This window comes from Colletotrichum gloeosporioides (assembly GCF_011800055.1).
Source record: "Colletotrichum gloeosporioides strain Lc1 chromosome Unknown consensus_36, whole genome shotgun sequence".
Lineage (NCBI taxonomy): Eukaryota > Fungi > Ascomycota > Sordariomycetes > Glomerellales > Glomerellaceae > Colletotrichum > Colletotrichum gloeosporioides.
The window spans coordinates 1,060,008-1,081,836 of NW_025544681.1; the positions used below are offsets into that span (position 1 = coordinate 1,060,008).

Consider the following 21,829-nt stretch of genomic DNA (forward strand, 5'->3'; position numbering starts at 1 on the left):
GGTGCGCCTGGGCAGCGGGAGCACAAGCTACTCAACTGGGTACTCATGGAACCTACCTATCCGTACATTACCTACCTTACCTACCTTACTGCGCATCAGGCGGGGAGCGTACGAGCCCACGCCAGCCCCAAAATGCCACCTACCGACAGTAGTCGTATCTCGCACAGATATGTATGATGACCTCCCAGGTGCTCTCCTCACTGAATACCGAAGGTAGGATAGATATGCCATCTGTAGCAGGAGCTGCCACTCTTGAACGACTGAATTCCCCTAAGATCCCATGTCGTAGCATTATATCGACATTTGGCCGGGGTGCTCGCCAGTCAAAACCAGCATGCGAGGGCCGACGACCGACGCCACCAAATCCGTGGATGTCGGGCCAGATTACTTGCATGCCTTTCCCCAAGTTCTGGTTCACCTGGGCTACCTTAGCTCGGGGTACATGGAGATACAGAGCTCGAACCACTGACCTCCATTGGCAATATTGGCCTCACCTCAGCCTCCCAGATTATCCTCACTATGAACCCTAGGTAGTGCGGTGCCAGCCCGACCATGTGCTTCAGGCCCAAGTTCCGATGGTGCAGCGGGTGTCAGTCATCGTTGAAGCGAAAAAGGAGACGGGGTTTGGCTTCCGCGTGTGTATGTATCCTGGTCTTCGCCGTCCACTCTGGCACAACTCGGGTAGGACCCTTCTTTCATAGCAATTGGCTTTATTTTTATTTTATTTCTTACTCTTTATTTTCTTTTGTTATTGCTTCTTTCCGTCTTGCGCTCAACATCGTAAACCATGGCCCAAGTCGGTGAGGATATGTCGTCTCGGATAGTTTAGTTCTCGATGTTGTCTGGTACATTGCTTGTACTGACTGTCCCTTCCTTCCCGCTTGTGACTGGCCCTTTTTTTTTTCTTATTTGCCTGTTTCTTCCCTTTCCTTAAATGAAAGGTGCGATGTCACCTGGGCTCTGCGTCGGGAGGTCGGCAAGACTGTGTGGAAGTGCGAATTTTCAGGTCAGCCAGTGGGTCAGGTCGCAGCTACGGTGCACCACAGCACAGTAGGTACGGATATATAGGTAGGTCGTTAGAACATTCAGTCCTTAAGGAAACTGTCGGGAGCTCAATAAGCAGTTGGAGGAGTGCCCTTCCATAACGTACCGATCTGCCCGAGACCGGCAGTTTGGTATGAAGATACGAACATCAGACGTTTGTTGCCTGTTGCTCTTGTGTCTTGGTACAGAACCTCGACCCCAGAATACTACCTAGCCATCTTACTAGAAACAGTTAGGGTTGACAGAGACAGTCATGAAAGGCACTACGAGCAGTCATCCCCATCCGCTATCAAGTAGGCAGGTTCCGTACGCCGTATGCAGTAGTAGAGTTGAGTTTGCACTGCAAAAGTGCCTCACCTTCTTGCCATGCAATGCCTGCCAGGAATGATGAGAGGTGTTTGCTGCCAGGAGTGGTCTCCCATCCCAAACCCGCGCCGTCACTAATTGTCTGATACTTAGGTGCCAGATGCCAGACGTCCGTTCCGGTTGCAGGTACGGGCTACGGAGCAACATCACCTCGGTCTGCAAGGTGCTGCAGCTCTGAAGCCTGAGGCATTATTACCTACCTGTCCCCGTACAGCCAGCCCTTCCTTACACGCACTCAAAGCGGCACGGGGGAAGGGACAGTGAGGGAGAGAGAGAGACAGAGGGGCAAAAAAAGAGGGAGGGATAAAGAAAAAAAAAAAAAAAAAAAAAAAAAAAAACCNAAAAAAAAAGGGGGGGAAAAAAAAAAAAAAAAAAAAAAAAAAAAAAAAAAGACACCAGAACAGGAAGAAAAATTTAAATTGATCTGGAGGTCGGTTTCAAACACGGACCCTGGACAATGTACAAGGAGCAACACCAGCGTCGAGCAGGGCTGGACAAGGGCACCCCCAAACACCACTACCCTGGTCAAGCTCGCACCCCTGCAGATGCCGGGCTTCACGGAGTGGCTGACACGTGCACTTTGCCATCCATCATCGTCCTCATCTTCTTTTAACAGGAAAATCGTCATCGCCGCCATGGATCTTGTCGAGTACCAATCCCAATGCGACCCTAATTGGACAGCGGACGGGCTATTCTGAAGAATTCACGGCTTTCGCTGTTGCCACCGTCGCCGTCGACTGGATAGGTCCGGAGGCGATAGCAGTCATACACCCTCGCCTCAGTGTCCGTAAGCTCACTTGAATGACAGTCGGCTGCTGATCCTGATACGACAAGCCATGGTCTGATCTTGCTGGTGCTCTCACCCCTTGACACGCCGAAGAGAATTCTTCATCACTACGCCCCGGGTCGGCATCGTTTTCCCATCAATCACCCATCACACATGTCGACGCGTCGAGATGGGTAAATGAGAGCACGGCCTACAATCCGAAGGAGATGAGATGGGACTTCCGACGGGCCTGCATGACTGCAACGGGCAACCACACGCCGCTGCTTACATGTATATTCCGTCTTAATGCCCCGTCGAGGGATCTGCGATATGCCAAGGTACCGTCCATTGCCCAGGCAGGCACCAGACCCTGGTACATTTGCCCCAGGATAGCAGACAAGACCAGACGACACAGACCATCTGTGTAGAACGCTAACGGGTCTATGGAAGGTTGCCCGTGGTTGCTCGTGAACCAGACACCCTACAAAACCAAAGGGACTGGCGCTCAAACCGAGGAACTCACGACCGAACTTGGATGGAAGGGGCCGCGGAACGGGAGTTGTCGAAATAGTCAGAGTACGGCGCGCAAAGTGATCCCGTCGTTGAGGACCAACCTCTCATTCCACCGTTTAATTGATTGCATGGCGTAGTAACTGGACATGGCTTGGTGGTCGTCGCGTCCCAATATTATCGCTCCGGTCAGCCCCATTGGTTACGTCCCGCTAGGTTCGTCTTGTCACCCCTATGCTCTTGAAATGCGACTCGTCGATGATTTGCCAGCCGTTCTCGCGGCGTCCTTTTCCTGCGTTTCCATTAAAAAAATGGCCGATTCAGACGCGTTGACATACATCAGTTTAGATAAAGATGTTTCCACAGCGGTGGTCGATATCAGCCTGTTGCCGAGCTAAGATGAGCCTTGATAAGCCCACTTTGGTGAGAGGAGGCACTCGAACGTTGAAGCAGGTAGATTTAGCTAATGACGACGCTTGGGAAGCCTATACCAATTCTATTGCCTTCCCCCGTTCCAGGAGGATGAAAGTACAGCGCTAACCGGCGGGAACACTATTTTAGACGTGAAGTGTTTGCTCCTAAGGGGCTTGTTGCTTCAGGTTTGGGGCGAGTCATCTCTCTGTCGCTCACAAACTCATCCCATCGTTGCCTTTCACCTAGATGGCTGTACGGAATGGTTGCTCTCTCTCTCATTCATTGAGTGGTCGCACACTATTCGTCGGAAATGTTCTATTCCCCCTGCCACCTGCCAAGTAATGACATGTTCCGTGGTCTTCATGACACGCATACCCGTGCAAGCTGACTCTTACAGTTTTCACTTGGTCGTCTCCTGCAGTCACACAAGGTGCCTTGAACATGTCCAAACATCTAACCAAGCATCCACGACCCGTTGCCACTCGCAGTTGTCACTCGCAAACCCTGAGGCTGATGTTGTCAGCTTGCACTGTCACTGCTGCTGGTGGCGCGTTTGCTCTAGTCCCCAAGAAAACCCCGTCTTCGCCCGGCCTTGTTCTGTCCCCAGGAAGTCAGGCAAAATTCTACAACACAGCTGAGTGTCGTCACCATGCATGCTGCAGCGAGTTCCTTCCCCGCCATTGGAGTGGTGGTCAAGACCGTAAAGGGCGACTTCGCGCGCACCGCTAGCATATCTTAAGCCACCCCGTGGACGGCTTCGCGTGTCCCATCTGCCGCTAGAAAAATATGGTGAAAATCCCGCATGGCCTATTGTATCAACATTACTTTGAGACTTTTCTTGGTCCATATACATGTCCTCCCTCGTTTCATAGTCATCGCATAACCTCAAAACTTCGAAAGGAGGAAAGCCATCTCGACGCGTTGATAATCAGATCCGTCCCGCCTCCACTTCTACTGATCGACACGCTTGCATCTTGTCGGCAGGGGTTGTTCATCTCCAGAATTCCCCGCTTGTCACGCTTCGGCTTCCTCAGCATCCTGGGGCTCAACGTCATCGTCTTCCTCTGCCACCTCTTCCACATCGTCCAGAAGGTTCTCTTGTATCTCCATCTCGACCCCACCAGGCGTCGTACCTTCTGCCTGCATTTGCTTGACCTTGGTGTTGGTCATCTCATACACGTACTGCCCAAGATGCTCCACTCCTTCCATACAAACCTCTCCAGGTACCGTGTCCTTTGCGATACCAGCAAGCTGTCTGTCCGACGGCCATAACTCGCCGGTAACTAGCATGAGTTTATCAGGGCGAGCCAGAAGCTGCTCGAACGCCTGTCTAAGCTCATAACAAGCCTCGAAGGTATCACGACGGCCGAGGATGTAGAGGCCTAGACGCGCACGCGACAGTGCTACTGTCATGCGGCGAATGTCTCTCAAGTATCCAACTTTCGATGTACGGGTCAGCGACAGAATGACGTCTGTGGGCTAGTTAGCATCAAGCTGGCATCATCTGGTTTGTTTCCAACTTACAGTCGTTCTGCTCGCCCTGGTATTTGTCCACGGTTGTCACAACCTTGGGCATGCCAAAGATCGTCTTGTTGGCGCATCTGTGGGCCAAGACGTCCTTTACCAGGGCTCGCTGCCCAGCGTATGTCGTGAGAATGCTGATTTTTGAGGCAGGATAGCCTAGTAAACGCATGTACTGGTAGACAGCTACCGCATACTCTGCTTCTCCCAGATTCTGAACAAAATGGGGGGTAGGCTCTGTCTCTCCACGACCTTTGTAGTCAGGGACATTGATGAACTGGTAGTCGTATTTGAAGCCTGCATTCGCCATGGTATACTCGCCTTCACTCTCGACATGGGGCAGATTGCCAAGTTTGGGGTACCGCCACGAGTAAAGGCTGGCAATAGATGGACGAGCTCTTCCTTGTTGATCCAACGTGATTGTGGGTACCCCAAGACGAACGAGTCGGGAAAAGAGAGACTGCTCAAGGTTTGCGTAGTGGCGGAAAGCTAGGCTCTGGATGACAGGAGAGTTCTGGAAATGGTCACCGCAGAGGACAACCCTTTGCAGAGCCATTTGTCCATTCTGGGGCTTCTGCATCGCCAACGGGATGAAGTTCTCAATTTCGGTGATTTGCGCAGCTTCTTCCATGACCACATTGTCGTAGTGGAAACCAAGAGAGGCAATCTCTGCCCGCCTCATAGCTGCATGAGTCGATGTCATGGCAATCACGCGAGCCTCGTTAGTGAGCAAGTAGTTTGCCTTGTCTTTCTCACGGCGTAAGATCTCGAACGGTATTGCGTCAGCCAATTCGGAGAAGATCTTCTCAATGTGACGGTAACATCCGTTGGCGATTTCGAGAACGACGTCTCGGTCTGCGTCTGTTGGGAAGAGTGGCTGAGGCGCATCTGAGAAGAAGTGATGGAAGGGGAAGGCAGCGACAATGTTGGCAGCACTTAGTTCCCCGTCCTTGGTCGCTTCAGTAAACTTTGCCCACGCTGGCTCGACATAAACAGAGTTGAAGTATCCAGCAGTTTCTGCGGAATTGCCATGGGCGCCTGGGGCTCCGAGACTGGTAGCCAAACGATTGACCTCCTGCAAATATCGGTCTCGGTTCTCCAAGAAAGATTCTACCCTTCCATGTTTGCTGAAGTTGCCCTCAGTGTAGAGCTCTTCTTCGCCATGCCCAAGGCGGAGAAGATGGCGCTCGTCGATATCGAGGGCCACAATCTTCGCAAACAACTGATTCAGGGCTTGATTGCTATGTGCGATGAGTAGCGTCTTCTGTTGCGGGAAGTTGTGGTAGATGTTATTGATAATTTGCGTGGCAACGTCTGTCTTTCCCGTACCCGGCGGACCCACGATGACCGTAAGCCCGGGCTGCGTTCCTGAAGTGATTGCCTCTACTTGCGAGGGAGTAAAGCGCACCGTGTTCAGCTTCGGCGCGTCGACGGGATAAGGGCCCACGTTCGGAGGTCTGTAGGTCGACACCTTGACAGTCTCAACATCTGCTAGCAAGGCCGGCTCAACACCACGGCGGCGTTTTTTGGAGGGCTTTGACGGTGGCTCGACGATCGGTTTTTCGGCCGTTTCCAGCACATAAGGCGGGCCAAAGCTCCCGGTGACATCGTCACTTGGCTCAACGATCTTTCCGTGCAAGCTCCCTGTAAGATGCTGCCAGTCCAAGAAAGTATCGCGGTAGTCGATCGTCTTGATTCGATTCGGCAACTGCTTGTACGTCGCTCCAGCTGGGTCGCCGTACCCGAGGAAGACTTCATGAATCCACGAGGCAATTGGAACTTCGGAAAGCGTCAAGCTACGGATAGACTCCAAAACTGGCTTGAAGTTGTTTTCCCTTCCGCTACGGCGCATGATCAAATTGACCTTCGCATAGGCCTCGGGAGGGTTTGCTGATGACTTTTCAGCATCCAAAGCGTACGTTCTGGAATCCAATTTCAACTGCAGCCTCCGCCGGTTATCGTGATAAGCAGAACCAGGACGCACGACCTTGCCCTTATCGTCTGTGATCTGGATGATTTCAGCCGAGCGGATGGAGATGATTCCAAGCTTTTCAGCCTCGGAGTGTGAAGCATCTCCGTTGGTGATGCTATTAGCAACGGGTGCCTGAACAGCAACAAGGAAGACCACGTCGTCAGGTCGTAGAGAATCCCACTCGCGCCTGATACCGTCATTCAAACGACGGACATCAATCGAGATTTCTGCCCGAACCAAAGATGGCTTATCATCACCTACGAGTGCCGGAGCGACTTCGAGGATGCTGGGTGAGTTAGTAAACGGTCTCCAACTTGCAACGCCATGACTTACGATGGTTTTGTTGTCGGCAATGCCATCTTGGAGAAGCCTTGGAAAGTTGTCTCGCCAGGTCTGCGGCTTTCGGGGCGAAGACGTCGGATGGCCGACTCCACGTCTTTTCTGATGCCGTAGAAGGACTCGGCGCGGTACAAGACCAACGACCTCCACAGAAAGTCACCAACAGACAGATACTGAAGGTTGAGTTTCGGTAGAGCAAGTGGATGAGAACCATTGTAATCATCGGTCCTCATGATGTTGTTCTCAAAGAGAGACTGTTCAGTTGGGACCAGGCTCATGCCACGTGCTACTTCTTGGAAAGTCTTCCGCCTCTCGAACGCCGTCAAAATAACCTCGACGAGGAATTTCCTGTCGATGTTCACCTTGAAGGACTCAGGATAAGTGGTCCGAAGACGAAGCAACCGTGACAGTTCCACTATCTCTTCGTCGATCAAGGGTTCCAACAGGCTCGAGAGCTCATCCCTTTTGTCGATGGAACCATAGTTCGATAATGCAAGCACCGTAAGCTTGTCTTTGAAATGCTTTAGCGCCACCTTCTGTAGTCGTGACAAATTGGCGCAATGCCTGTCGTAAGATTCTGTCCGGCTGAGCTGCGCGCCCGTTTGGTCATCAATCGTGAAATACGTGTAGTGACGGAGAAGTGTATGGAGATCTCGCAGCAGGCTTCTGTCTTCGTCATTGAACATGGGAGACAGCCTCATGGCAGACAAAACATGCAGATCGATCAGTAGAGAATTAACATAGCGCCGAGTTGGGAGCTGGCTCTGCAAGTCGGTCAAGAACTCGACGAGGCGTTCGCAGTAGAGAACCTGATCTGGGCTTAATTAGCACAGAGAAACTCTCCTCCATTCCCCAGCGCCGAAATCATACCTGGCTTTGCGTCTTCTGTATAGATCAAACTCAAGAAATGCAGAATCAAAGTGTACAACCATGATCGGTCGAATCGCAGCTTTGCCTTCGTGGCATCGTCAGCAGCATCGTATCTCTTTCCAGCGGCCCGCCATGCTTTCCGCACATGGGGATTCTGCTCAAGCTTTTCTTCCCGCAGCTCCTCCGTTGACAAGTTGTGCCAGATCGAGATAGAGACCAGCGGCGCGCACTCCTTTCTCACGATAGCACAGTCGAGACTCTGGAACGACGAGATCAAGAAAGATAAAAGGTGGGTTCTAATCGTAGGCGACAGCGTCTGATCGAGTGTCATCGAAAGAACTCGGCGGAATAGACTGGAGAAATCGTCGGGTCGATCTTCAAATATGCTCCAAGCCTCAAGCTGCTCGCGGCGCTTCACATTGACGAGGAGAACCACCAACAAAACGTGGTGATTGGACGATTCTTCTGTATATCCAGGCCATAGCCAACTTCACATTCTCGTTAGTCAAGGCTATCATCAGCTTGCATGTATTGCGGCATACCTTTCCAGTGTCTGCAAGCTTTCCAATGTTAAGATTGACTTATACGGGAAGCCATCGTGCTCCAAAACATCCCAGATGTCTTGCTTCAAAACATCGTTCTTGACCTTGACCTTGGCTGGCTTCTTGGTAGCCTTGAGCCAGTGCTTCTTTGCTAATTGAGCGAAAGAGCTCTCGCCCTCGATATCGGCGACGGTCGGGCGATCGCTCGGAGCCTTTGTTTTGGATCGGGTCGACGGTGCAGCTTGAGCATCGCCGCTCTTCTTCTGCCGCTTGGCTGTGGGCATTTCTGGCGATGTTGATCAAGACAAAGTGGGCGCCAAGGGTCGCGGTCGCATTCCGAATCGAAAAAATAGAGGTACGGGGTCGGGTCGGGATGCGCGCAGGCGCAAGTGTTGACAAGATCGAGATGCTTAACCTGAGAGCTCCAAAAATTTCAGCCTTGCATTTCTGGCAGTTCATCCATGGATGCCCGTTTCCAAATCCCCCACGCGACGCGATCGTCCCCCTGCTGACTGGCTGGAGGTACCTAAAAGTACCTGCTGGGCAAGGCCAGTTGGAAAGTTCCGTTAGATGTGCCTGCCTACCTTGCAGAGCCCCAACTTTAGTGGATGGATGATACGCGCACGGTACCGCGACGGGCGATTAGCGTCTTTGCTTCACTGCACCGTGTGTTTGTTTCCACTGTGATACCTACTACCTGTGCTATGAACAATCGAACGCTGAAGGTGTCTAGCTCTTTCACTTCTCAGCCTTGCGCAAACATCACCACTGTCAACTAACGTACACACACCAACATTTTCCACCACCCATATCCACACGAACCTAGGAAGATCACATCCAGGTGGTGCTTCCTTGCGAATGGCACGCGCCATCGCTTTCATCCGCAGCTTCTGATCCGACCACTATCTGCCACGCGAATCTCGAAATGCCGGCCGCCGTTGCGTCGCACCGACACGAGATGTCTGGAGTTGTTTCCTTTGCAAAACTGCTGGAAAGTCTATTGACCCAGTCAACGGAGGTCAAGTCCACACCCGCAATCGAACCCGCACTGCACAAAGCAGACTTTGGCGATCTTGACAACCAGCTTGGCTATGTGCTGGAGGTCTCGCAGCCTGCCGGAGAGGAAGGCGCACCCGCTACCAGCGCCCAGAGCAAGGCGCAGCAATTCGCTATAATTGAGACTGCTGTGCGGGACATGTTCAGCAACCTAATTGTACATCAACTTCATAAGCAATCCTGGAATCAAAGCTAACGAGCGGCCGTTGCCGACAGGCTACAACACCGATCGAATCTCCGGATTTCGTCAAGGTCTGGAACCTTTTTGATTTGCTCATCATACTTTCCGACGAAGAGAAATGCGATCCCGCGTTATTGTTCTGGTTGGTGGAGGAGCTGTTGGACAGCCAAACTATTGCCGGATGCCGGAAGATATTTGATTTCCTCGAATCGAGGCGAGAAAGGATCACTGTCAAGCATTTCAAGCAAAAACAATTGGTCATTCTGCGCAGCTGTAATGAGCTTCTGCGCCGTCTTTCTCGCGCAGAGGACACGGCATTTTGCGGACGGGTGTTTATCTTCATGTTTCAGAGCTTTCCTCTTGGCGACAAAAGCTCCGTAAACTTGCGAGGCGAATACCATGTTGAGAACGTGACCGTTTACGATGACCTCGGCGTCAAGGACGACGACGCTGCCGATCTGATGGACGTGGACCAGCCCAAGGAGGTTGCCGATGTGGACGCGAAATCCCAGACGAAGGCTGTCTCGTTTGATGCCAAAAAACCAGTCCAAGCCGATCAGCCACTCGACCCAGATGTGCTGTACCCTCTTTTCTGGTCTCTCCAAGAGACATTCAGCCAACCAAAGAAGCTGTTTGAACCAGAAAACCTGGCAGGTTTCAAGCGCGGCTTGGAGGCGACCATGAACTCCTTCCGAGCGATTCAAGCGGAGCAGGGCCAAAGACCGCCCAAGGCAATAGATGAGGCCCAGCGAAGCTTGAAGCGGAAACGAGAAGACGCAGAAGAGGGTGACCTGGCAAACTCATACAACCCAAAGTACCTGACCAGTCGGGATCTATTCGAGCTAGAGGTATGTTTCGGCACTTCGATGGGGAAGAAATCGTGCTGATTGCTTCGCAGATGAGCGATATATCGTTTAGAAGACATATCCTCGTTCAGTCTCTGATCGTCATGGACTTCCTTCTATCCTTGTCTAGCAAAGTGAAGGAGAAACTAGCCGGCAATGCGCAGAATAAGTCGGTCATCTACGTGGGCCAGATTCTCAGCGACGAAGATGTCAGTAACTCTTGGTTACCTGAATCCGAGGCTCAGGAAAGCTACTAACGCGTGGCAGACGAAATGGGCGACGGAGATGAAGAGGGTCATCGTCGATAAGTACCTCAAGCATGGGACTGACGGCCCGTACTTCAGCCGTGTTGTTGAGACTGTCCTCGCTAGAGATAAGAATTGGATTCGGTGGAAATCAGAGAACTGCCCATCAATAGAGCTGCCGCCAGTGTCTCCTGAGACATTTCTCGAGGCGAAGAAAAGCGCACAGCGCACGGCTACGAAGAAGCGTCTAAGATCCATGCCAATGGGTTCTTTGCCCCTTGGCTTCCTCGAAGAGGGCAATGAGGAGACGGCAATGCAGAAACTCAAGACCGAGGAGAGATACAGCTTGCCGGAGCTGGAGGGGTTCAAAAGGAAGATAGCTGACGATGACTTCGAGATCGAGATGCCCACGAACAACCAAACAAAGGCCGCTGCCGTCGAGAGCAAAGCTAGCAAGAGTTGGCGAGCTCTCAGAATAGCAAGCAAGACCAGGCTAACTTTGTTTGACAACATTGATGACCCAGACAAGATCGATGCTATATTCGAGGAGCCGGTTGACGCAGATGAGGCCGACATAGCTGCGGAAGAGGCCCCGAATAGCGACGAAATTCCAGCAGACAAGCGGCCCATCATCATATCAGGGCCATCAGGAGCTGGCATGACATCTGTCTTTAGCCTATTAGCTGAGAAGCGTCCTGGAGTATTTACACGAGTGCCTCGTCACACCACCAGAAAAGCGCGAGAAGGCGAGGTAGGAGGCCAACACTTTCACTTTGTGGACGCGCAGGCCTTCAACATGATGAGAGACGGCGATGCGTTGCTGGAGTTTACAACTGTCGATGATGTGGACTATGGTACGAGCCGGAAGGCCGTAGAGACTGTTATCGAGGGAGGAAAGGTCCCGATAATGTACATGGATAGCGAGGTAAAACGTCATCGCCATCCTCGTCGTCGAACGTTTCTAATCGTTTCACAGGCTGTCCAACAGGTCCGGGACCTTGGCTTCGCAGCTCGGTTTGTTCTCTTGCTACCACCTAGTAAGGAGGTTTTGGAAGAGCGGTTGAAGAAATCAGGCAAGCACAAAGACGATGTGCAAAACATCCTCTCCAAATCTGCCCCCTATTTTGACACGGAGTCAAATATCAAAGAGGGCTTCGACTTGGTTCTGACGAATGAGGATCTTGAATCAACCTTCAGGAGTTTTGAGGGTCACATCTACAGCACGCAAGAGGAAAATCATGCTAACGGCCAAGCTGGTGATAGAGTTAAGCCTGCGGCGGACGAGGCGGCCGAGGCTGACACCGATGCACCCATGGCTGATGCACCGTCTGATGTACCGCAAGCCGAAGAGCCTGCGCAATATAAGGAGGCCGAGGTGGAGGGAAAAGCCGACCAGTCTGAGGAAGTGAAGGAGGCGGCATCATAGAGTACCCCGCTCTCAAGTGGTTGTAAATGATAGATACTCGTGACTGAGGTTGCAGCATGGCAAGTGGCGAGACAAGTATTAAAGATAACAGGGGAACCATCAGGAGCCTCGTGGCTGTGTGCATAAACCTGTCATGAGACGCTTCGATTCCTGCCATTCCTGTCATTCGCCCAGAAACTATTCTACGGGCCCTGTGTCACGGAAAAGATATTGCCCAACAAGCCTTTGACTAGTGGGTTTCTCCATCCCTTCCAATCACTGTCCATCGCCCCCCACGTCTCGTTGAAATCGACGACTTTGTTCCGCACGTAGTATGTCCCCTGAATCGCCCACAGTGCCCAGTCCGCATCGTTCCCCTCCAGATACCCAATAAGGCAGGTCAAATAGGTGTGGTCTTCGGCCGATAACCCGTCCTCTGGGCCGCCACTCATGCCCACGCCAAACTCGGACAAGAACAGCGGGCCGGTGTAGCCTTCACCCTGCTCCAGCACAAACCCAAACAGGGCGCCGTACTCTGTGCGCTCGACATTGCAGTCACCGAAATTGGGCGTCGTTATGGTGAAGCTGTAGCTGTGCGCCTCCCAGACGTTCTTCTCCTTCCAAGCCGACGTGTCTAGCGTCTTCGTACGCAGGGGTGAGAAATCGGTGGCCGAGTTGAGGCCGCCGATGATAACGAGCACGTCCGCATTCGCCTCATGAACCGTCTTGGCCCCGCGGGTCACGTAACCGTACCACTGGTCGGCGGCAAAGGGGATCTGGGTCCATGTCGCGCGGAGCTCGTTGCGAATCGACATGGCGACGACACCCGGTCTCGTGGAAGCCCACATCGATACTCGCTGCAATCCCGCGAGCCACTCGTCCGTGTCAAAGTAGCGACTGTTGGCGGCCCAGTAGAACCTGGCGTCCTTCCACCACCCGTTTCCGTCGTCGAGGTTACAGCACCAGCTTGCTTTGCTGACGTGGTTGTCGAGGATCGTCATGATGTCTCGCTCCCAGAGGACGTCAATGACGCGTGCAAACACATCACGCTGCGTGATGTTCAACTCAGCAAGGAAGGGGTTCTTTTGAACCGCTTGGTCGTAGAGCTTCAGGAGGTCTGCCTCCGCGACGCCTGCTGCCTTGGCACCATTCGTGAAGGAATCCCGGACCCCGACACCCGGGTTTAAGGCGTGGTCAGTTGAGAAGGTGAGACGGACGCAGTTGAACCCCTCTTGCTTTATCCAATCAGCCAGATAGTCGATAGACTGCTTGTGTAGGCCCTCTGGAAGGTTGACCTCCATGTGGCCCGCCCAGTTGATGCAGCGAAGCTTGACGCGTTTGTTGGCGGAGTCCGTGATCCAGCGATGTGTTGAGAAGAGAGGTGTCTGCGGCTTTTGAGCGAGGACGGGAATGACGATCCAGCTCAAGGCCCATGCCTGAGGTAGGAGCCTCATCTTTGCGAGAAGTTCGCGGGTGACCCCGCGATTGGGCTCAATACAAGACCCAACGGGCTTGCCAGTGATACGACCTCTAGCCAGGATACTCGGGAGATATAACAATACAGGTTTCGAAACTTAAAGCCACGGATGCAGCCTAGGCGTATGGAGAACAAAGCATGTAATACAAACACAGGTGTTGAAAAGAGACGGATTCAAGTGAGTGATGGGGGAAGGGGGTTGAACGAAGGATTATTAGTCGAGACTCAGGCATCCACTGGAGCTGCTGAAGAAGGTCTTGCCTGGCTTACAACAGGTATTATCGAACCACGAGGACGTTCTTCCCAACTCCAGAATTGGCAGCTGAGAGTTTCCAGAGACAAGAGCTTCCAGCCGGGCCGCAACTCTGGGGCCAGTCCACCACGGAGCACATGAACAGGGGTTGTTGGTGAGAAATAGTCACTAGAGCCAAGCACATAGAGCGAACAGCACGCGACCGTTCTCACCTTCCCAGACTCACCTCAGAGACCGCAACTCCGGCCAGACGAAGACGAATAGAGGCAGCCAGCCATCATCCACGTTCGCCTCCAGACCGTGGACTCGTTCGCATGGGGAATTCGACCTGTCAGTCCTTAGAGCAGGTGGGCTCGGATGAAAGCTGATTTGAGCTGCAGGGTCGTATCCCTCACTCAGGCAGGCTGTAGTCAGGGACAATCAAGAGTTGGACGTTGATAAGTTCAACATGGCAGCGAACGAGAAACGAGAAGACGGTTGTGCCTCGACACTCGTCAAGGTCTTGCCCGCAAGTGGCAGTGGAGCTCTCTGCTGGACACATGGCCGTCACAGCGTGTGATTGGATGTCTCGCCCAGGGACGGCATGAACGAAGGTGGGTAAACACGGAGGGTTGGTGTGGAGGTGGCAGCCACCACGGACGAACAAGAGGAAGGTCGCGGTGGCTGCGCCCGGGCCACCGCACGATTGGACCGTCCAAAGAAGGAGAGCCCACGTCACCCGACCGAGCTGTGCTGCGCTGCTGGCCGGCCTGGGCCCCCCGCGCCCTTTCATTCGCCACAGGCCTTCATCCCACTGATGGCTACCCTTGATGGAGATTCTCGCGCGTGCCACTCTTGGGCCGGCTCTTAGTGACTTATCCAGTTGACGATACTTCCTGAACATCATTGGTGGTTCCTGGACGTGCTACGCTGGATCGATGAAGTTTGGCTCTGGCTGGATAATTCCCCGTCTTCAATAGGTAACTAGATCATCAAGTGACCAAGGTACAAGGTGAGAAATTAGAGTCGTCTCTTGGCGATCAACAAGTACGCAACTGCGCCCGATTTCACAAAACCCCCTTCAACGGCAGGGTGAAAACCAAGCATGGTTTCTGAAGTGTTTATTTTATCATTATTCATCATCCGTTTCCTCATGGAAGACGGTCGGCAGCTACCGGCCACCGCAGTAAACTTGGTATACTTAACATACTAATATGTTCAATGGTAGAAGGGGATGCATCGACAGTCTCCTCGTGCCCCAAAGGAAACGCATCGGTATTGAGTCCCTTCGCCGTCAGTGGTGTTCCCTCAGCACAGCAGGATGAGGTTTCCTCCCAAAAACAATATTTTCCTAGACTCCGTGAAGCCCCATATACATCGTAACTTCATGCGTCGTGGATAAGAATGATGCAACGCAAAACGCCCGCTCGGAAAAGAAAACTCTGGATTCGCCAATGCTGGCTCATGCCGCAGACGTCGGCAGTGGTTCTGAAGCTGCGGCACGAACCTCAAGCTCTCTCCTCTTTGCGAAGAGGCTCTTGAAGGCGCCCAGGCAGTGAATCAGCGATTCCTCGTCGTGAGCGCAGAATCGGTAACTCTTCTCCTCGGTGATGAGCTGGAGGCAGTGCGTTTTTGACTTGCTCACGGGGTCGATGTCGACTACGTTGACTATCGCTGACATTGGCCTGATGAACTGGGCCGTGTACTCGGATTCGTCCTTGTAGAGAATAAAATTTCGCGGCCGCAATACACCCCAGAGGTTCTTCCACTGCCTGACGCCGCCCTTGCTGCGGAGGAACCAGAGCCAGCCTTGCCAAATGACGCGATCCGGGTCTTGGTCGAAGTTGAGGCCACTGACCTGGCTCGCGTTACGATTCCCGAGGCTGGGCCGGGATGTCAGACCTTCGCCGTCGCCTGGAGACTGCACCGCCAAATCCTCGATAGACATGCCTTGAATGCGTTGAATGTCGTTATCAGAGAAATCGGAGTGTGACGCCAACTCGTTGCCAGAGTAGCCTGCCGAATCCGCCATCTGCGAAGGGCGGCGACGGTCCGAGCCGACAAATCGTGGTACTGGGGGCTCCAATGGTTCTGGTGAGCTTGATGCCAGCCTCTCGGGTCTGGTAGTCTCCGCACCCTGCCCGGAGCTACTTGGTGCTGCCATGTAGGATTGTCGGCGACCACCAATGGGACTAGCAAGCAGGAGTTCACCATCCTCTTCTTCAATACGCGCATGATTCCTGATCAGTTCTACCCATTCCTCTGCATCATTGCCACTGCTAGCCTGGAGGTGGTAGTTTTTAGCCGGGGAGAATATGCCAAAAACGTTCTTTCTCTTGTTTTTGGGATCTTTCAAAAGCGCAACAGCCGTCAAATCGGCGAGGTATAGCTTGTGTCGCAGCTTGTCCTCCTTATCGGATCTGTAGATGGAGAGTGAGGTAGGACGCAGAACAAGGTAGATTGACTTCCAGGCCTAGGGAAACAGTCAGAGGTGTCGCACGTCGTGTTGCGGTGGCATTGGGACAAACCTTTGTCTTCTGGGTGCGTTTCTGCAGGTAACCGCTTTTGACGACGCGGTCAAACTCGAAGCTGCCGTTCTGGTTCACGGGCGAAGAATAAGTGTCCAGCGCGAGACGACTGCGCACCCGCGAATTGGGGTCATTCGGGAGAGATATGGAAGAAGGGGGTATGGAGACGTCGATGATAGGCGTAGGGAGTGTGTGGACTTGTGTTTGCGCCATTGCCATTGCGACAATTCAATTCGTGTCGAGCGATCGTAGTTATAAGCGGGTTGGCAATCGCGTGTAGTCGCGCATCAATAGTTGAACCATTCGGTGTTCGGGCGTACAAACACGACGGACAGATGGATGAGAAGAGCGGGAGATGGGCGTTCGTTCCACAACTCGGACAAAATCAGGAAAAACCGGGCGGCGGGCCAGGTGTTCCGTGAGGTGATCCGTACCGTAAGGTACCCGAAGTCGGTATCTCGATGGTGGGCGAGGTAAAAGTTGGGGTGGCTGGAAGTGGATATATCGAGTGGGAGTCGCGTGTCGGTGGCTTTACTATTCGGGGGATGCTCCTACCGCAGCGTAGGGTAGCATACGACTGGAACCAGGGACCGTGTCTGGATGTCTAAGCTGCCCTTGCCTCTATCTTAAAAAAAAAACGAAAGGCGAATGCAGCAGGTGTTTGGGCACACGTGGGATGGGAAACGATCGTAGGCAAGACGGGACGAGACAAGACAGGCTGCGCACAGTGTTTGTTGAGAGGAGGGGAAGTGGGAGAATATCGTGTGGGCGAGAGAGTGAATGAGGAGAAGTTGTTTGTTCCTAGCACGGATGGTGACGGCGGAAAGGGGAAGGGGACTGTGAGCGAAGAAGTATTTGAGTGGTGAAACTTGGGATGCCAAGAAAAGGAGACGAATCTCGAGTTTTAGACGGGTGCGATGGGCAATGGCAAAAGACAGCAAGGGATTTGTGCGGATGCGGGTGCAGTGGTATGTGAGTACCTTCCAACCCTGAGGAGGTAATCAGGTACTTGGTAAGATGCGGTGTGTGTGAGTGTGCGTGCCCGGAGATTTATGCCCCCGGCAAGCGTCTGCGTTTTAGTGTTGTAGAGGACTCGGGCGTGTTGTGGGAATGGATGGCGTTGTGTTGGGCATGGACAATATGTCCGAAAATGAAGTTCTAGTGGAAAGGGAAAGCTAATAAAACAGATGGGCCGTGGTGGAAAGTAACGATGAGGTCAGGGCTAGCTGGCTCTATTACAGTGAGAAAGAAAGGGCATGGCGGATGCTGCGGGCCCTCTCTACGGGTGACGGGAGCCAAAAAGCGAGAGCAACGGGCAGTGACGATGACCTCCTTCTTGTTGCTCGCGTGTGAGCATAACCAAAGAAACAAAAGATACCTCTGTCGAGGTACCTGTGTCAGGAACCTTACCTTACGTTACCTTAAGGTAGGCACCCTATATGGTAGGTAGGTACGAAGGATGAAAGGCGGCACCCCCGAGTTAAGCTTTGACGGGGGCGCTGATCGGCACAGCGATGTCGCAGGCAGAGCGCAGAGGGAGATGGATGGAGGGCACCTACCTAGGCACGGCAGAGCAGGTTCCAAGGACGGGGTTCGTTCACTGGAGTGCCGCCATCTGAAGAAGGCCCGCCTGTGAAAAGTGTACGTACTTCCATAAGGTACCTAAGGTAGGTAGGTAAGGTAGTTGCAGTGGTGAGTGATAAAATTAGGCCGTGGAGCCAGCCTCCTCAATGCAATGTACACTAGTGTAGGTATTCGCTGACTGGATGGACTGTGGCCACGAAGACGTACTTGGCATTGATGAGATGAAGACGGCGGCGCCTGCATTACTCTTGAGGGCCACTCTTCATTTAACAACCCACTGCTTCGACATGGACCTGCGAGGGGTAGTTGTCCTAGCTCGACCATGACTGGTTGACACCGGATTCAAACAGAAAAGAAGATTCAAGGTGACAGGCCTTGGGGCCGGGAAAGGGTCGTCGGGTGGTTGGGACACTGCAGTATGCTGTGGAATGGCCTAGCTCCAGGGGGGGGCCGCTGGGCGGGTCAAAGTGTCCAAGAGTTTTTTTTTCTTTTTTTCTTGCTGATATTGCTCTGATATGTTCTTCAAGAACCAAGTCGCACGACTAATAGACTGACCGACCACCACCTCCTGCCGCTCAGGGCCGTGGAACGCGCAAAGAAGAAGCCAAGAAAACTGTGAGGCACTGAGCGACAAGCACCGCCCCGTTTCACATTCGAGTCTCTTGGACAAATCGGTTGGGATCGTCCTTCCCCCCCGAACCCAGACCCTTTGGGAAGAGGAAAAGGGGGGACTCTGTCTCATGGAGAACGAATTTAACCATCGATGACCCCGAGACCCGCCAGTCCGCGGGAGTCCCTGTTTGAAGTATCCCAAGTGCCATGCCCGTCCCATCTTGTCCTTAAACCCACCCACCCCGCCAGAAGAGGAACAGTCTCGAGATTTGTGTGCTTTGTTCTTTTCCGTGCATTGGTGCTGTTTCTGATGGTCCGAACATGCTTCCATTCTCCAGAATTCCTTTCAACTGGGTCTTGCGTCTTGTGCTAAGGGTTGCCCTGCATCGTCCGTTGATGAGAGCACAGAGGCCGTGGAACCTTGACAATGATATGCCACTGTCCATCAGTAAGCCACCTTTCCAAACCCCTCCCTGATTAAACATCGGATTCGGCACGCCTTGCGCTCTCACATGTCTGATGCTTGCCGCTTCCAGTCAATCGACTGTACAGCCGGCGTCATGATTAAGCGCCTTGACTCGGCCTGACTTTGGCCCGAGCACGCGCGAACGCGCGCTTAGGCAGCCTGCGCACTTTCAATCTCCACGTCGTGCCGCCGCCGTCATGATCAATCACTTACCCCCGAGCAGAGAGCCTCATGCCCGCGCCCTTATCCGACCACCCATGAGCTATGGCACTCCTGCGCCTCGCCAAGACTACTCCATGTAGTGTATGAGAGGACGGCCCGGCCATCAAAACATCGTGATGTTGTGCCATCCCGGCCTCCCGCCTCTATCTGCTTCACGGCACACGAGGAACCACTCTTCTTCTCCTCATACCAACCTCTCCCGTCACTGCCTAGGTTCTCGCTCGCTTACTCTCTGTTTCCCTACCGCATCCCACAATGCAAACAAACAACGCAGAAGAGCGGTGAAACGCTCAGATAAGCTCATGTTCTGTGGCTTGCCACCGGTCTTTCGTGGCTTTCGACTACAATCATGCCGGGATTTGGCAGATGCTAGTGCCTAAGCCCGGTGCGGCCCGATGGCTGACCGTTGTTCTCTCGTGCGTCCGTGGCTTGGCTTCTACAGCGCACTTCCCATCCTGCTCATTTCTCACTTGACTCTGATCCTTCGAGGCCGACCCTCTCTTTTGACTGCTGCCGTCTCATGTCGGTCCTTCTCTTTTTCATCCAGGTCTTACATGTGTGTCCGACCGTGAAAGACACGGCAGACTGGACATTTGAACAGGGAGGGCCTTTACATCTTCCGTTTCATCGACCACCCAAGTCCACACGTCCATCTCTGACCCTGCTGCCTTAAGGTGAAGAGAAAATGCAACCAAGCGGGTGGTCGTCGAACCACCGCCGACTTTTCGCCCAAGCACTTAACACAACTTCCCGTCCTACTGCTGCTACATTTTCTACCTGCTCTGCATCACCCCAATCGGGCACAGTGGTTCCAAAACCAATGAGATGCACGCCGACATGAAGCAACGTTCTGAAGGCGAAACTGTCATCAACATCACCATAGCCTTTGGTGAAGCCTTCAATCAACCACAGGCCAGCATCCAGGTTTTTGTACAGCTTCAGCTGATAAAGCTCTGCGATCATCTGACCGAGATCCAACGGTGTGAGGGCAACCTGGAACATCTCCCAGTCTACTACAAAGAGATGCATACGCCGCGATTCCCACCGTACCCCTTGCAAGAGAATGCTATTGCGAGTATTAGTGCATGCTGCTGATAAGTTTGACCTAGGCCACGCACTTTCCCGTCCAGAAGTCCCCGTGGATGACCTGGAGACTTTTCTGGTCCATCAATTCCTCGGTCGACTTTCCCACGATGGCATTGAAGATGTCTCCACAACCACGAAACACCGTCGGGTGTCTTTTCATCGCGTTCGGAAGCTGCTGGTAGTTGGCCCAATGCTTGATAGACTGCATTTCCTTGTTCGCCAAAGCAATCTCACGCAGGTTGGATTGTGCCGGCGAGTTGCTCCAGTCGTGAAATTGTCGGAGCCATTGGCCAATTCCCAGACCAATCTCAAGACATTGAGCTCTTACTAATGCGGGTTCCAAGAGTGCAAAGTGCTCAATCGCGTAGAGCTTGAGGCTGAGCGGGGTTGGCTGGTACTCTTGCACTTGCGTGTTGGTGTCTCTGTTGAAGTAGAATAACTTCGGTGTGGTAACTGAGACATTCGAGTTTATGTACGGCGGAAACGCCGCTAGATACTTAAGACAAGACTCCTCGATGCGCTGAGTAGCGGTTAGAGGCAGTGCACAATACGAGAGGGCTTCATACGCAACGGGAGGTAGTGAGCTTGAAGTCTGGGCTTTGGCGGACGAAGCCTTCGCCATGCTTGATGGCCACTTCCGACATCCCATCGGGAAGAGGTTGATTTAGGCGCGCCTGGTAGATGAAATTCGCTGTTCCTCCAGTGAGCAGTCGAGCAGAACCGAAGTTGTATGGTGTGTTGGCCAATTCTGCCTTGATGTCTTGCAGAATACGTTTAGATGTATCTTCGGCAACCATGGCAAAGAGCAGATCGTAGTTGATGTTCACAACATGGGAAGAAGAAGGTCGATGTGGTCGTTGACAGCAGCCAGCGGGGCGAGTTTCTCATGCGACAGTTCATTGAAGGCGAGAACTTTGCAGCCCGAGGTTTGACGCGCCTCTGGTCGATGGCGAGCGAGACACAGTCAAATGAAATCGACACAAGTCTTCGCGAGGGACTCTGTGCCTCCTGAACCTGCCGAGTTTGAACCTGCCGAGAACGGAAGTTGCAGCCTGCACCTCCCGCCGAATGAGTCAGACGGCGAGTACATCTATTCCTACCTACCTTACGTCTGCTACCTACGAACCGGAAACAATCTGGCCGGTGGGCAATAGTGAAGAATATAGAGCGAAAACAAACACACACACACACACACACACACACACACCACCTTCTGCCCATGTGCGACGATTCAAAAAGGAAGCATCCCCGAATGGGGCATAATTGAAAAAAACCGTAGCTGGGTAATGGTTACAGGACAACGCAAGGCGATGCCAATTATACTTCCACAAGCCATGAAAGGGCTCGCGGCTCACGGTGTGCGGTTCTTCTGCTAAGCTTTCATGCGATCGAGGGTGGCGGGGCCATTGACTTGTCGAGATTCAACCCGAAATGGGGCCTATAAAACTTTGGGGACCCGTCGACAACCTTGAGTCGGTTCCAGATAGGATGCGGACGCTGCATCATGACCTCTGTCGCTTCACATATTCGTCGTGAGTAGAAGTCT

The 21,829-nt window shown here is 53.0% G+C and overlaps 5 protein-coding genes across 5 annotated transcripts; 1 reads left to right on the forward strand and 4 right to left on the reverse strand.

Moving 5' to 3' along the window:
• Positions 1-4,114: 4,114 nt before the first annotated feature.
• Positions 4,115-8,628, reverse strand: GCG54_00006206 (Intron-binding protein aquarius; the record flags this gene model as incomplete). The annotated part of the gene is made up of 5 exons (XM_045406217.1): positions 4,115-4,572; positions 4,625-6,879; positions 6,927-7,746; positions 7,803-8,290; positions 8,345-8,628. The coding sequence occupies 5 exons, from the start codon at positions 8,626-8,628 to the stop codon at positions 4,115-4,117; spliced, it is 4,305 nt and encodes a 1,434-aa protein (XP_045265600.1).
• Positions 8,629-9,269: 641 nt separating this feature from the next.
• On the forward strand, positions 9,270-12,097 carry GCG54_00006207 (THO complex subunit 1; the record flags this gene model as incomplete). Its single annotated transcript, XM_045406218.1, has 5 exons — positions 9,270-9,557; positions 9,617-10,429; positions 10,480-10,635; positions 10,694-11,596; positions 11,648-12,097. The coding sequence occupies 5 exons, from the start codon at positions 9,270-9,272 to the stop codon at positions 12,095-12,097; spliced, it is 2,610 nt and encodes an 869-aa protein (XP_045265601.1).
• Positions 12,098-12,279: 182 nt separating this feature from the next.
• On the reverse strand, positions 12,280-13,530 carry GCG54_00006208 (uncharacterized protein; the record flags this gene model as incomplete). The annotated part of the gene is made up of 1 exon (XM_045406219.1): positions 12,280-13,530. The coding sequence occupies one exon, from the start codon at positions 13,528-13,530 to the stop codon at positions 12,280-12,282; it is 1,251 nt and encodes a 416-aa protein (XP_045265602.1).
• A 1,717-nt stretch (positions 13,531-15,247) lies between these two features.
• On the reverse strand, positions 15,248-16,532 carry GCG54_00006209 (putative PH domain-containing protein PB16A4.02c; the record flags this gene model as incomplete). Its single annotated transcript, XM_045406220.1, has 2 exons — positions 15,248-16,258; positions 16,314-16,532. 2 exons carry the CDS (start codon positions 16,530-16,532, stop codon positions 15,248-15,250), a joined length of 1,230 nt encoding a protein of 409 aa, XP_045265603.1.
• Positions 16,533-19,866: 3,334 nt separating this feature from the next.
• GCG54_00006210 (uncharacterized protein) lies at positions 19,867-21,080 on the reverse strand (the record flags this gene model as incomplete). Its single annotated transcript, XM_045406221.1, has 3 exons — positions 19,867-20,263; positions 20,316-20,803; positions 20,850-21,080. The coding sequence occupies 3 exons, from the start codon at positions 21,078-21,080 to the stop codon at positions 19,867-19,869; spliced, it is 1,116 nt and encodes a 371-aa protein (XP_045265604.1).
• Between the last annotated feature and the right edge of the window lie 749 nt (positions 21,081-21,829).